General features: G+C 42.8%; 1 protein-coding gene across 2 annotated transcripts in view; it reads right to left on the minus strand.

The window, feature by feature from the left end:
- The window catches only part of SNX30 (sorting nexin family member 30), a 258,667-nt gene that overhangs the window by 109,837 nt on the left and 132,031 nt on the right, over positions 1 to 16,799 (minus strand). For both annotated transcript variants that reach the window (XM_069238619.1, XM_069238610.1), the window contains exon 2: positions 6,694 to 6,882. In XM_069238619.1, the coding sequence (XP_069094720.1) occupies positions 6,694 to 6,882 (189 nt within the window). The remainder of the gene's footprint in view (positions 1 to 6,693; positions 6,883 to 16,799) is intronic.

The following is a 16,799-nucleotide window of genomic DNA, read 5'->3' on the forward strand; positions in this document are numbered from 1 at the left end:
TTTGCAGCTGCTCCGGCTCCTGTGCACTCTTCCAGGATTTCCTTTGTGCACAGCCAAGCCTGGGTCCCCGACACTCTAACCTGCAGTGCACAACCTCCTGAGATCTTCTTTTGTGACTTCGGGTGAGCTCCGGTTCACTCTTCTTCGTAGTGCCTGTTCCGGCATTTCTGCAGTTGCTGCCTGCTTCTGAGTGGGCTCCTTGTCTTGCTGGGCGCCCCCTCTGTCTCCTCACGCAATTGACGACATCCTGGTCCCTCCTGGGCCACAGCAGCATCCAAAAACCCTAACCGCGACCCTTGCAGCTAGCAAGGCTTGTTTGCGGTCTTTCTGCGTGGGAACACCTCTGCAAGCTTCTTCACGACGTGGGACATCCATCCTCCAAAGTGGAAGTTCCTAGTCCTCTTCGTTCTTGCAGAATCCACAGCTTCTACCATCCTCAGCTGGCATTTCCTGGGCACCTGCCCAATCTCGACTTTGTCGCGACACTTGGACTTGGTCCCCTTGTTCCACAGGTACACTCGTCTGGAAATCCACCTTTGTTGCATTGCTGGTGTTGGTCTTCCTTGCAGAATTCCCCTATCACGACTTCTGTGCTCTTTGGGGAACTTAGGTGCACTTTACACCTACTTTTCAGGGTCTTGGGATGGGCTATTTTTCTAACCCTCACTGTTTTCTTACAGTCCCAGCGACCCTCTACAAGATCACATAGGTTTGGGGTCCATTCGTGGTTCGCATTCCACTTTTGGAGTATATGGTTTGTGTTGCCCCTATACCTATGTGCTCTCATTGCAATCTATTGTGACTGTACATTGCTTGCATTGCTTTCTATTGCTATTACTGCATATTTTTGGTATTGTATACATATATCTTGTGTATATGTGCTATCCTCTTACTGAGGGTACTCACTGAGATACTTTTGGCATATTGTCATAAAAATAAAGTACCTTTATTTTTAGTATATCTGTGTATTGTGTTTTCTTATGATATTGTGCATATGACACCAGTGGTATAGTGGGAGCTTTGCATGTCTCCTAGTTCAGCCTAAGCTGCTCTGCTAAGCTACCCTTTTCTATCAGCCTAAGCTGCTAGACACCTCTTCTACACTAATAAGGGATAACTGGACCTGGTACAGAGTGTAAGTACCCCTTGGTACCCACTACAAGCCAGGCCAGCCTCCTACAAATTGCCATTCTCCTTTTACCTTATGGTACAACCTAGAATTGGGAGAGTCACTAAAGCCTCGAGCCAGATGCCTGACTGGCATACCTCGTAGTCCTCTTGGACCATGGAACCCTAAACAAGCCGAGCTTTCTTGGAGCTGCTGCCTTCCATCCTTAGTGTACAATCAAAAGCCAAGAACGAAAGACAAAGTGTTAACCTTCTATGCAAAACAGGAGAAGGAGATACCTACCTAGTGCTGAATCGCACAATGTAAAACTAGAAAATCTGAGTTTAGTCCCAGCTTCCTTCCTGCACAAAATACTAGACACATACCTTAGTTCACAGAACCTCCTTTTTTTAAATTGTCACATAAGAGCACCCTCAAATACATGTGTTCAAGATGTGTGCTGTTCGAAAACTTTTTTTGTTTGAATTAGTAGCCTATAATGTGCTCCATCTACATTAAGAATCTAAGCCACATAGAGAGTACACATGATAACTGACTTGCCTTTTAGTTCACTAATGGCATTATAGGGGGTGGACAGCATCAAACACAAAGCCAGCAAATAGAAAATCATAAAATGTGAGTTACAAACCACAAAGCCACTGGTAAGCAATGGGTGGAATGCATGCCCACGGACGTTTTTCGAATGCCTACAAGACTGTTTTTCGCAACCAGACAGCTATGCTGTCTGGAATGCTTCTACCCAAAAATGAGTCTGACTAGAAAGTGAAGTGAAGTAATGGTATGCAATGGGCTACCTCATAGTCCACTCTAAGTATTGACATTATCCAAACAGGTCAACAACAGACAGCTATAAGCTCTCGGTAGGCACGACTTAAAATGTGGTAATAAGTTAACTTCTGCTTGAACGCTGCAGGGCGATGACTGCAGCATGGGCTAACAAGAATTCTTGAGTAGTCCACAATTTTAGGTTGAGCGTGCAAGCACTTTGACCTGCTGTAAGTATTGTGGGCTTTTAATCACGCTCATTGCGCACCCATCACTATCACTCGTACATGAGCTTGCCTTTCAAAAAATCTTTATCATCATTCGTAAATGCTTTACATTTGGTCCTCCTTGGGCGGTTTTATTACCGTCTTACAGACTGCCCCTGTACATGGATAATTGCACGATTGCCGATACGTTTAACTGCGAGCGAACTTCTTTTTCAATTTGTGTCTCTCCTTCGCGCTCATGCTCACGGCAGCCATGGCGCTTTGAACCGGTTCGCTTATGTCAACTGTTTTACTTTTCATTTTCAAATTATGTGGCAAGTAAAGTCGAGTTAGGAATTTACAACGCTAATAGCTGTAACTCAAGGAAATGTGAGAGCCACTGCATTGCAAATGCTTGTTGTGACTTTGCTGCCCTGAAGCAACAGGAGCCTCCTATGTGTCTTCTTCCAGGTAGGGACTAAGAGTTCAGTGCCCTAAATGATAGACATGAGTGAAGGAATGCTGTACCCCCCAGGGAAATCTTTTAGTAATAAACCAGTACCTGCATTTACAAAAGATGATTTTGTGAAGGACGATGCCCCTAAAAGGATTAACAGGGTCCTGGGCAAGTGTGTCCCACTAGAGTAGAGTTCGTATAAACAAACTGGTGGGTGTGTACCTGCAGAGCAGTGCACAGCTACAAGGACAGACCGTGCTACCATCAACAGCACTCACAGAATGGCCGTTCCAGGATGCTGCTAGCAAGAAATGTCTAAATAATGAACTTAAGTTCAATGTTTGTATTAAATATTCGTGACCTGAAGAGTACTCCTGTACTTTGTCTCAAAGATCTGGAATCCGTGGGCTACATCAAAAACTCGGAGGAATGCAGCAATGCAGGTTACAAAAGCCTTGTTGAAACAGCTCATCACTTGAAAGTCCTTATCCTAGGGATACGAATTCTGTCGCAGGCATCACATCTGTGGGTGTGCAGTCCACTCACACATTGAAAAGAAAGGACAAAACTGAAATAGAGTCTCGCATAAGGCACATCTGCAAATCTAATAAAGCCTCTCCGTGTGGGTTGATTCATCAGTGATTTGCGGATCTTGGAAAAGTGCAGACAATACGGATCTAGGGAATTCTTGGTTTAAAAAAATCTGTATACTCTTCCTGCATCCATTGATTGTTAAGATGCACTTCAATCAATCAAGTAATTGGATTTTGAATTTATGCTTAGATTGATCTCTGAGAACTGGAGCACTGTTAGGAGCAATAATGTGCCACAATCCCTCATTCAATAGCCACCTAAACCCGAGTAACATGCCCCTCTTAGGACTCTAGAGCTAGCTTTTGAATGCTCTCCGTTTTGTGTGATATGTATGTTTCTTTGCCGAGAAAATGTATGTAAAATTGTATGATATTACTTTAAAGTGTAATCTCAGCGCTGACGTTTGTTCGTTAATTGAAGCCTTGTTGCAAAGCACAAAAAACATAACCTTGCGTTTTGAATTGCTCAAAATGTGTTCGGTAAGTTTTTTGTTCAAACTGGTGTATTGACAAAAATTACTTCAATGACATCGTCTTGTCAGCCCTATACAACTCAATGTCAAAATTGGAATCATTCAGTATATTGTGGGTACAGCATGGTTGGCATATATACAATCCTATTATTTTTGTTTATGATGCAGCTAGTCAAAAATATGGTATGCTACACACGATATTTCTGTGCACTGCGTATAGCGATTATGTGCATTACCTCTATCAACACAAACTCAGAATTAGACACAAACTCAGAATTAGACATATTTTAAATGGCTGTAGTTCCACGAACAAAGTCCCAAGATGCTTCATGTGGTACTGCCCTAAAGACAGATGTAGAGTAGTAACCAATTATTACTCTACAGCTGCTCGAAGAGTTTTTTTCCGCACCTTCTGCACAATATGTGGGGTCTAACTATGACTTATGGACATAAATTAAGTCTTAAACTCCACCCGACCTGGCTTTATGGGTAATCCTGTCGCTTTTTATGTACAAAGTGCGGCTGTTCACAAGAAGGTTCCTGCCTGCACTCACTACCAGGGAAGCTCGGATGTTGCCCCGGTTGACGTCACTATGCATCCCTGCGTGTCTACGTGCACATACATCTGATCGTTAACCATGCATTACAGGGTAACAATTTTATTGGTATTTTTAATACCTAAATTGATAATCTGGGAATATAAATGTTGCCTGAACAGGTTCAAGAGATAAAACAAAGTACCTGATGTCATCCAGAGAGGCGTGGAAAAATATTCTGCAGGCCATTAATCGCTTCACTTATGTCTTCGTAGGATTAATTAGGATATGATTAATTGGGCTAAAGTAATATACGGGACAGCCAGTTCTGACTGGACTACACATTGGTCCCGGTGAAAGATGCTCAGACACTGTTCACGATAATGCATCAATACTATTAGCTGAATTAAAAAGCGCAGCCTGATTGTTTTAAAATGTTCAATGTATTGTTAATCGATGGATGGACATTACAAAAGACCATGAGAAACGTACAGGCTGAGAAGTGAAAGTGTGGTGGAGATCGGTGTTGCCAGTCAACAAACATTTTACACTTTGAACAGAAAAGTGTATTCCGGTACCTCATTTGCATTGCTGGCCAAAGTAACATAATTGGTCATCTTCGAAAACGAATCTGCTCCCTTGGTCCTCATTGTTGTTAACATATTGTGCCCACTTGTTCATGACCATTTGGTAGGCAAAATCTCACAGTGGAATATTCCAAAAACTTACAGTGGGCTTTGGTGGAACTCATTACAAGTGGCAGCCGGTAACCCTCAACAGTGGAGGGTAAAAAAAATAAATCACCATGCCTTTAGGCTAACACTCCAAAGCTCTTAATCAAGGCTTGCTATTATAACGGGCTGTGACTGAGAGCTCCTGAATTAAAACTGAAGGCAATTTGAGTTTCTCCCAGTGCCTGCCAGTGGTCCTAAAGAAAAAACATAAAAATGTACTTGCCTATGCTTCTGTTCCTTGTCTTAAGTGCAGTCGGCACAACAGCACCTCCTGAAGCCGCAGCCAGCTCCCCTCTCCAAATTCCAACACTGCTCTCATGCTGCACATGAGCAGTATGAGAGCAGTGCCTAAATTGGTTGGAGCGGTCTGCCTCGACGTTCCAGCAGGCACAGACGGCCTCTGCCTACTCTCCATCCAGCTGTCTCAGACAGCTGAATGGAGAGGTTTACACTCCGCATGTGAGGCTGCCGGCTCAAGACAGCCGGCCAAACTGACATGCGCAGTGTAAACAGGTGGAGTGAGCACCACTCCCCTGCTGACAGTCAGCAGCAATGCCCGCCACAAACACTGCTCGGGCCGGGAGCAGTGAAAAATGAAACTGTAATTAATTTTATTACCATTTATTTTTCACTTTTGCTGCATTGGCAGAAGGGGGGTGCCGCTGCCCATTATTACTCTTATTTGTTTGTTTTTTAATCAGTGGCTTTCCTTGTCCATCTTGTGTTTGTCCTTCCCCTGGAGCGTGGCCTCTTTACCAACCTTTTGATTTGATGGCTTGTATCCTTCCACTTCTCCCATTTAGGAAACAACTTCTCTTTTTACTTTCAACAGCCATGAAGGTGCATGTGTTTTCAAGCTTTCTCCTTTGCATGCTTCTTCTCTCCACCAAAATCAGCCCTTCTCATGCTCTGTGTTGCTCTCTAATTCTCCACCCCCCACCTCCCTGGCTTGTCACTGTTTTCTCATCCACTTCCTGGCTTATTTTTTTTTTGTTTAAAAATTTTCTTTGGGCCTCCCTCAGCCCATCCTCATGCACCAACCATGCCCACTTCCCACTTGCTTCTCCCACCTGCTACTACATTGCCCCCTCCCCTACTGTTTTACTTTTAACTGTTTAGGAGGGCTTGGAAGCAAACTACTGCTGGGATACTCCGCCTTACAAAAAGCGCTTTTGCACTACTCAGATTTTTTTTTTTTTAAACACATTTACCAATCCATATTGGACTGGTAAATATCAAAAAAGGCACGCACATGCATCAATAGTCATGTATGCACATAGGTCATCATGGAAGCATGCAACTACAAAATCAAGCAGCTGTTGTGTCGTTTTTTTCCCCGTTCCTCAACGCTGTACAGTATCACCAAAATAAAACACACTTTTCATCAGGGCTTGTGGATGTCCTAATTATGGCTTTCTCAACTGTCCGGTTGTTCTAAGTTTTTGTACCCCATAGAAAAGCTTTAATGAAATAGCGTGTGGAAGAACTATAGGTTTGTATTAGGCAATTGCGTTTAATCACGAGAAGAAGAAACTCAAAAGCAACAATGTTAAGATATCAGTAAAGTACCACAAATAGCTTGTCTTGCACTTCAACCGGGCAGAAATGTAGACACTAGTCTCTGGTGCACACCAACATTCACTCTAAACGAGTGATGGAGTTACTTAAGGGCTCATTTGCTGGTTTGGCTCACGAAACAATGATATTCCACTATGTACTAATGTGTATACTCTACAAAGAGGGTACCCATACAAGTATGCAGGGGAGATATAGTGATCCTAAATTTGTAAACTGACTTACCTTTGTCGTGACTCTGTATGTGATATATGTCTCCATGGTACAGACGTGCTTCTTAGGATCATCTACAGTTACGAAAAGGTCTCGCGTTTCGCCATCCAAATCCTCGTCTAGCTGTAGTCTATTGAGGAGTGATGACGAAGAGGCCGGGCTGGATGTCTCCACAGGTGTTCCATTTGGTAGACTGAGATCCTGTGACAAACAGATAATTTGTGAGACTGTGCCACAGAAGAACAAGCATTTCAAGACACACACCCTCCCAAAAAACAGGAAAAGATTCAGGTGGTAACAATTTTCTCAACCTTCGCACACATAGCTCAGTATCCATTTTCAGCACAACTCATGCCACTCAATTTAATCACACGCCAAAAACCAACAATCAAAAGGCAATACTGAACTGGAGCATGTATGGACTGGGCAATATCCGATTTACTGAACTGGGGCATGTGTGGACTGGTCAATATCCGATTTACGTTAGCAAAATTCACAAATTTCGCATAATTACTAGTTAAATTAATTTCACAAAATGACTTGCAATTTCGCATTACACAATTTCACGTTTTTAAAAGTGCACACCTCGCGTACGAAAAATGTTTCACAGGCTATCAGCAGGAAACTGGTTCGCACAGAAACCAGTCTGACTGAAACTGATTTTCTGCTCAACAAGTCTCCTCTCGGTATCTTGCTAGACTTTTTATGCGAGGCACACTCTAACGTAAATGAGTTACGCAAGATACCAGCGACCAATACTGTGCTGGAAAGCACATTGTTATTTTGTTTAAAAAAATAAAAAAAAGAGCAAAAATAATTTCCACAATTAAGCACATCCCAGTGCGTACCATACTGATCAATCAAGAAAAGGGCATATTAAATGTGAAAATTGTTTTGCCATAAATCAGTGTTTGCTGTAGAGCTGTTGCATGATGTCTGAAGAGAAAAAGGTAAGGCGAACAACCAAAGAATTACAGTATTTTTGAGGAACATTTAAAAGTGGGTCTATGGATGATCGTTAGACAACCAAGAAATAAAGCTAAGGGCTATAGAGGTATGAATTTAGCAACTACATGGTCCCAATAATCAACAATACCACTGAATTTACCACTAACCTTGGGTTTGGAGTAGCACCTACACGCCATAAAGCACTTCAATACCTCACCAGGGGTAGTAAGCACAATATAAATATAATTACATCAGATGTCATAAGGGCTTTTGAACTCCGGTAGATATATAATATAATCACCTCCAGGATAACACATTCGGTCTGATCACTGAGCATAGCACTTATTTACAGATCTGATGAACCTTAAGGTAAGTTTATGGATTGCCTTGGGCAGACTGCTTTCAGTCTAAGGGAAAATTCTCTGTACCAGCAGAAACACACCACCCTTCTGAATTATAGTTTCATACGGAGGCATTCAACCTGCGTTTTAGGCAACAGTCTTAACTTGTGAAAAAAAGGTTATTCTATAAGAAACTCTCCCATCAAGAAGGAAATACTCACCTCTAAAACCAACAGTACTTGGATTATGCCTGAGCTTCCCCAGGACAGATGAGACACCCTGACCTCTGGAGATGGAGAGGATATACACTTTTATTGTTAGAGAAGAGACACGTGGAAGGACAAAGTAAAGATACAGAAATATATGACCAGAAGCCAAGAACAATGGATCAGATGTGACTAACTCGAGCTTCTCTTGATGCAACCTCATGGCAATTGAGGTCACAATATTAGGCAAGCTAAACAGTTGGAAAAGACAAAAATGCTATATGATATCTAAAGTGGACAATGACTGATGAATGTGAAGAGTGCTGCCTAGACAAAGGGTTTCTATCCCACAAATGTATTTGAATGATACATGCTGGCTATACCATCAAAGTTCTTGCAAAGTCCTCTTTCACAGTTGGCCCAAACCCTGCATAATCCCAAAACAAAAAGACCCCTGCCGGATTTGGATATTCTTGCAAACACTATTTAGGACATATTTATGTCTCGCAATATTTTTGTAGATGATATTCTGACATACAACACATTGTGTAGTGTCACACACGAATGAATGCCTGGGTCACTTGGATAGCCTTTCATCTTTTCAACCTGTTCAACCTATTTGAACCTTCTGGCCCATTTTCTAACCTGTTATGGATTCAGCTTCTGTATATTTGGAAATAAGTAGAATGTATTCCATCTAGACAAAGACAGGCCTACCACCTCAACCAGCCTTTATGAATTCTGACTGCGATTGGTCCGACGCAAAATTCTTACAACTTATTACTTCTAAAACTGCAGTGTTAGCTGAAGGGAATAAGGAATAACTTTGAACACCACGCTTCTGGTCCCAATACTCTGCACATGTCCAACCCCACTTCAACCAGTAAACAATCAAGCAGCCCCAACGAACGAAAAGTGGTCACTGGAACAACAGATGAATACAACCATGGAGTCTGTTTCTTTGCTGCATAGAATACTTTTGTTACTGCTCAGTGAAAAACAAGCAATAGTAGCAGCAGCTACAGTGGCATCTAAGTTTACTCATAAAAAAAGTTTTTAACTGTTTACTAAAATATTAACGGTTATAAATTGTGCAAAAGATCACCAATTGTTTGGTCTCAGGGATAAGAAAAATGATAATTTGTCAAATCCTGAGGTTTCTGCAATGGTTGCTGAGGAAAAGAGTATTTGATTTAAATCACCTTCAGTAATCCAGCCACCAAGCAGTGCTCTTAAGGTCTTTGTGGGTACTTACTGAGGAACTCTGACAAATTTTGAGCCCTGCTCTATATTGCATATCAGCACTGCCACCTGTGATGCCTCCACTAGAGGCAGGCATATGATTCCGATTAACTGCACAATCGGCTGTGTGCCTGAACCTATGCTACTCCCTTAAGCTGCTTGCTACATTATTCTATAAAACTCTGTATACCTTGTTTATTGAATGCTCTACCCTACTGATGCTTACTAGCCGTTCTGCATTAGAGCTATTGTCTTGCTTTTTTTGCGTGTTTTGTGAAGATTTACGACTCTTAGTTTTTCTCCTAGTGCTTCATCACTTTTTCTGAATCTCTTCTGGTACTCCATCTTCTCCTGTTCCTGGAATTCTGCTAAGGGCCCCCTGCTGCTTCAGTTTGCGAAATCTTATGCTGATTTCCTGATGATGGCCTTTGCCCCTATGCTTGCCTGAATGTAGAGACTCTGCTGTGCATTCCAGAATTCCTTGTTCTCACAGTATATTTCCCATCCTTCCCCCACTCGCTTACCTGCCTCTTCTGGTTTTCTATGTCTCTCTTACTCTCACAGCTAGTTTAGTCATTTTATGTTCGTTTGATCATTGTATTTTAGAAACCTTGCTCTATTCCATGTCTGCTGAGAATCCAGTCCAGTTTCTTCCCCACAAGCACATGTTCCTGTACTGTGCGTCAATTACACGTCAATTACACCAGTCCAGTTAAACATTTCAAATGGCTGAATCATTCCTCAACCCCAAGACCTGTATGTTAAAAAAAAATCCTCTTTGGCAGAACAGTGTAATAATATCTCCACTTATTTTGAGGAGAAAGTGGGCAACACCATAATTACACTGGAAGCTACCACAGAAATCCCTCTCGAGGTTTTCCAGTTCCCATTCTCAGTTCAACCCAATTTCTCTGAAGGAGTCTAGATAAGAGCTACTCTTAACTGTAAATCGTGCTCCCCAGACAACACATCCTCCCCGCAGTGGAGGTCATCACCTCTGAGTTCAATTTGGTTTGTATAGATCTAGTCATAGCTATGGTTCCTAATACATGGAAGCAGGCCACAGTGCTACCACTTTAAAAGAGTGGTCTTTGATCTGACTATCCTCTTTAATTTCAGGTGAATTTCCCTCATGCTAGCTGCTTGTAAAATGCTGGAGAGGTTGACCAATATTCAATCACCCAGAGACCTAGGATATTTCAACCTTCTACATCCATCTTAGTCTGGCTTTAGGCCAAGGCATAGCACCAAAACTGCACTGCTAGATGTGTCTAAGTCTATTAAGGCCTATTTAGATCAAGGCCAGACCTGATCCTCTTAGATCTGTCAGTAGCATTTGAAGTGGTCTTGCGTCAGACATTTCTACAGTGACTGGCAGATGTGGGGGTCTGTGGAAAGGCTCTGCAATGGTTACAATCAATTCTCACTAATACAAGACAATTGGGATCATTCGACTCTGCCTCTGATAAGAAGGCGCTCAACCATGGGGTTTCTCGGGGATCCTCATTAAGGTATACAATTTTCAAGGTGTATATGGCCTTACTGAGCTCTATCATTCAATCATATAGTATACAGATTATCTTGCATGCAGATGATACACACCTTATACTCTCCTTGGGAAAAAATGCCACCATAACCCAACAAGCTTTAGAAAAATGTCTGGTGCACATGGATGAAGTGGACTTGCATGAAGTGCAACTGAGTTAAAACTGAAGTGCTGCTTTATGGACAGGCCACAGGCAGCTGATCAAATGACTGGTGGTCAAACGAATTGGGAACCCCACTTGAGCCAATAGCGGTAGCTGAGAATCTGGTGGTAAGGTTTGATAAGGAGTTGTCCTTTTTCCCTCAGATTCTATCTGTGGCTGGAACCTGCTTTTCAACGCTGCGGGCCTCGAGAAAGAATTTGAACTTCCTCCCAGATGGAAACTTGTAAAGCCATAGTTAAAATTATGATTACATTTAGACTTGATTATGCAAATGCTTTCTACCTGGGCCTCTCAAATTATTTTCTTTTTTTCCTGCAGATGGTACAGAATGTAGCTGCCAAGTTGATATTCCTCGCATACAATCTATAGCTCCTCATCTAAAAAAAATTGCATAGGCTGAAAATTAATTTTCTTTCAATCTCTGGTTCTAGCACATAGGACTTTCCTTAAGACGTCTCAAATGCCTAAGCAACAGACGCATCCATTATTTCCCTTCCAAGTCCATGAGAACATCAGACAGTTTCCTCTTGAGGACTTCCCAGGATTAGGATGCTCATTTACCTACCTATATCCTGTATCCTCCAATGCCTGGAATGGAATGCCACTCCCTTTGGGACTCATTGCAAATAAGGATCTCTTCCGAAGACTTTTGAAGACATGGCTATTTGACCTGTAATAATCTAGTCATCTTCTTTGCCAATTTACATCTAGCGCCTGGACACAAGCTGTAAAGCTAAACACTTTTCTAAACATGATTTGAACGATTGATCGTTTTACACTATCAGACATCCATTTTTAAAATGTCATCATATTCACCAGTGAGTTACAGCTTGGTGCCTTAAACGCCGCAAGACTCACTCTTATGTCAGGGCTTTTGCTCCTGCCAAAAATTGCTATGTGCCTTACCTTGATCATTTTTAGTTACTGATTTATCATGAAGAACACACACTATTAGTTATGGTAGGGAGTCCATCATGCCCCCCCCCCCCTTGTGCTTTGCTACTGCTGACAACCTTTTCTTGTTTCTTGTATTTCTTCTTAATTGGATCACCAGGCTTCTATATTTTGTGTTTTTTTCTCTCCAGTTTTCCTTCTGCAAGGCTAATTTAGTTCCTGTTCAGCCAGCAAGTTACAGTTCACACCAGTCTTCAGGTATCAACCAGTTCCTTTTAAGTTTACTTAGTACATCTTTCAGTACTTAATGTACACATCTATGGGTACTTTCTGGTGCATGCTGCACTCTCTCCCACCTCAATTTCCTTATCCCTGCAGAGATCAAGTTCTCTACATAAGCTGTTTCTAGACCCTACTGAGTGTGGATCCTGACACTAATGAGCAATGTATGAAGTGTTTCATAGACCCCAAAATGCTCACTTTTGGCCCATGGGAATCCTCTGTAATCTCCCAAGATCCTCCTCTAACTTTCTACTAACTGTGCCTTAATTTAAAATACAGAATTAGAGATTGCACAAATTATTGACACACCCGAGCTGCCCTTCTGTACAGAATATTTTCAGTCCCTTTCTGTGAAACCTTAAGCGCTGGTGGCATGTGTACAACAAATTCTTAGCAAAAGCAAAATTGGCATTCGCAAGGAAAACCCTCAGCAGAGCACGGAGCATCCGCTGGTCTTGCTGCACGCCTCATCTCTGTAAAGGTGTGGATTGGCCAGACTGTATGAATGCAAGAATTTAAGGTCACAGTACTCCTAGCCATTTTGAAGCCCCCTGAATAATGCTAAGGTAGCACAATTTACTAGAAAATAGGCTGCATCTTAAAAAAAGCACATTGATAACCCATTCTAAGATTGGATAAAAAAGTGTGTGTGCGTTTTTTTTTTTTCTAACTGAGGCACAAGTGAAAATGGTAGGATGATCACTGCTTTTTGGCTTAGTAAATGTTCGACTACATTAAAAGAAATTTGATTTGGGAAAATGTTTGTGATTGGTAGAGAGAGTGGTTCCTGTAGAGTTGATCGCTTTTGTTAGAAAATTACTTTCCATACTGGTAATCAAGGAGAAACATGTCATTCGTCTTAGAACTAGTCCTAGATCTCTGTAATCAAGACATTCTGATGCTATCGGTTATTGGCCATGCATTATTTTGCTGTGGTTTCTTAACCATTGGTCCTAATGTCGGTGCCTTAGTGCTGCTCTGTCTAAAGCCTCTTTGCCGCTTATCATATATTAAAAAAAAAAAAAAGGAGTATATTAAATTTCAGAAAACCGGAATCACTAAATTGGAAGATAGGAGCTACCTGCTCGTATCAATCTACTGGTTAGGTTGACAGTGCATAATTGTAGTTCAAATAATTACGAGAACTTAGTACACCAAACATCAGGCAGTGTGGCTAGTACATAATCACTGAACTGGATGGTGTTCCTAATTTATTAACGAAAGCGCAACCATAGAGTAGAGTCACTATTATCTGTACCATTTAAGTTGCAGCATTTGTGAAGTAAACTCTAGAAATCATGTGTCCTCATCCACAAAGTGTGCATTTTCTAAAAGAGATCAGCGTGTCAATCTTCCTTGTGGGAAACTGCGCAGCTATCACCAGTATATTTAGGCTCACATTTTCAACGTACAAAACCTTAGAAATTCACCAGTTATAGTAAGAGTAATCTTAAGTAACTATAACTTGTGCTCTAAGGTAATTATAACTCACACCCTCACCATGAACAGTTTTTTCATCAAATATTTTACAGCAAATATTACATTGATAGTCTCAATGATGTTATCAAAGATGTCATGAGTGCCATAATTTGTGGGTAATTAACAGTGCATGGTGAGGGTGCGAGTTTTAGTTACCTTAGGGCATGAGTTATAGTTACCTGAGATAACTAACTATAACTGAGGAATTTCTAAGGTTTTGAATGTTGAAAATGTGAGCCTGGCTATAACGTCTCTGTAACCTTAGTTAGTTTTTTTTTAAGTGAATTTCTATGTTTTTTTTTTCCAATTCTATTTCCTGACTATAACGTCCCTGTAACCTCTGTTTTTTTCCACTGAATTTCTATGGTTGTTTTTAAAGTATAGTAATTTTCATTACTATACGATAATCCAAAAACAGCGGCGCACAGCCTTTGCCCATGTGCAGTGGCAGTTTCCCACAGGGCCTGGCCACAACTAACCGTGCACGGCCATCACCCATACGCAGAGAAGGTTGCCCGCAAGACCCGGCCTGCAGCTAGACCATGTGGCAAACCCCCCCTAGCCACCCAACCCCATGCTGTGCACTGCCCTTTGGGCATGCGCAGCAGGAGTTGGCCGCAGCCTCTCTGGGTGTGAGAGGGTGTATCTGGTGGTGGGAGTGGCTGTGAGAGTGTCTGTGTGTGAGAGGGCTTACATCAGTGTTTTAGTGGGTGAGTCAGTGTGTGCGCAGGTCTGTGAGTGGGTGCATGAGGCTGTGAGTGGGTGTGTGAGAGTGAGTGGGTGCGTAACTATCTGACTGGGTCTATGGGTTGGTGCATAAGGGTCTGAGTGGGTGCGTAACTATCTGAGGGTGTGTGTGAGTGGGTGTGTAAGTGTCTTGAGTGGGTGTGTGAGTGGGAGGAATTGATTGAAAGAAAGGAGAGGGAGAGAGATAGCAAGTTTTTTTGGCTTTGATGTATGATATACTTAGAATGAAAGATTTCTGCACATTTCAATTAAAAATGTATCTGTCATTTTTAAAAATTAAAATAATTTGTAGAAAAGGGGAGCAAGTCCAGCTGGTCTCAAACCCTGAATCCTCAGTGTGAAGGTCTGTGACCTTCACAATGAGCTATTGCTTTCTTTTTCCATTTTTTTAGCCAATTATGGGCTATCTGGGACCGCAAGGTAATTGTTTATTTTTTATTTTAAGAAAATGCCCTTTACGGGCTATCTGGCACCCAGGGGAAGCCATTGCTACAGCAAGCAGGGAGCTGCTTTAACAGCAGCCCACTGCTTGCTGAAGCATTTGCTCACTGTCCCCTGCATGCATGCAGTGGACAGAGATGAAAACTCTGCTGTTTGACAGCAGAGTGTTTGCTAGGTTTTGGCTGCAGCTTCAGAGCTGCAGCCAAGCCACAGCAAACAGCTATGTCCTGGGAGTGGACACCCTGGGATACAGCAGGAGCCGGCCCTGGATGTGGTGGTCCCCAGGGCCATTATTGGCTGTATGAGAGGGGGGTGGGGCTCCAACATGCACATTGCCTCGGGAGGTGGTGATCCCTGGAGTAATGGGGATCCAAAACTGACCCCCTTTGCATTGTTTAGCAAGTTCCCCAGGGATGAGGTGATCTGCGAGGGTCGCGCGCGCCCCCCACTCATAATTCATTCTAGCCCTGGGAGGTGGTGGTCCCCGGGCTGTGGGGGGAGGACGTAGGACCTTCCCCACTTTTTTTTTTTTGTAAACCATTTTTTATTGAATACCACACATTTGACAGAAGTGAACATTAAATAATTGACACAGACACTTCGCTATGCATTTGAGCATGACTCCAATAACCTCTGGTTTTCCAACACTACATTCACAGTATATCTGTGATCGACTTGTGGGGTCCCTCCGAACCATACCCGCATTAGTTCAATTGACTCAACCATTTGCCCGACACTGTCATGCTTCTGTGGGCACCCCATGGCCTCGCAGACTTGTTCCTGTCATGCACACCAGTCCACCCCCGTCGCCACTCTTACAGCAAGAGAGGGCGATATCCAGCGCTCTGCAATGTTTCGCTTACCCACCAGCAGTGCTGTACCTAGGAACAATCTTTTGGCTCTTGTGCCCCCCAGAACCCTCCATTACCCCAAGTAGTAAGTATCAGCATCGAAGAGAGAGTGGCACCTCTCAGCACTAAATCTGTGTCAGTTCCTGCATTACTCAAGTCCAATAGAGTGTAATTAGCCCATACCATATGATAGAAGTCTGCTTGCTCATTGCCACATTTACGGTAGGCGGGGTCGGGCAGAGACCCATTTTATACAGTCAAAGGGGTATGAGGTAACAAGTGTGTAGGTAATACATCTGCACAAACAGTAGCCTTGAGGAGATAGCAAGCTCCTGTGAGGCCATTAGAGCATCACGCCAGTCCTATTCCTCCAGGGGGCCTATCCACTCTACCCACAGTAGCTTCAGATGTTCCAAAGTGTCAGGCGCGTTAATAATCAGTGTGCAATATATTTGGGAGATCCTCCACGCTCCAGGCTCCCCATAAGAAATTGTACCTCCAAGGGGCTAAACTCAGGCAGTGGCTCCGACAGCGAGATCTGAGCCCGGAGAGAATGCTTCAGCTATAAGTATCTGTAGAACTGGGAATGTGTGAGGGCGTAAGTGCTCTGGAGGTCTTGAAAGGAATGGATCTGCCTCTCGGACCATATGTCTCCCAGTTGGATAATGCCTATCCGGTCCCAGGCCCGAACCCCCGAAGAGTCGCCACCTCCCCCAACCAGGTACCATGCCAGAGGGGGGCTGTTTGTGTAAGTCTGTTGCCCCATTGCGTGTGTCGGAGTGCTGGTCTCCAGGCCGGGAAGACCTCTTAAGTTACCGAAGGAACAGATTCAGGCACTGGAGATCCATAGAGCATGGCTGGTAACCGTTGGAAACCCAGTATGGATAGTTCAAGCCTATAGGCCAGATCGGCCCACCCTCCACTGAACCATTCATTGATAACTAAGAGATAGGATGCTAAGTAGTATGAATAAAGACT

Source organism: Pleurodeles waltl, chromosome 1_2 (genome assembly GCF_031143425.1).
Source record: "Pleurodeles waltl isolate 20211129_DDA chromosome 1_2, aPleWal1.hap1.20221129, whole genome shotgun sequence".
NCBI classification, from domain to species: Eukaryota; Metazoa; Chordata; class Amphibia; order Caudata; family Salamandridae; genus Pleurodeles; species Pleurodeles waltl.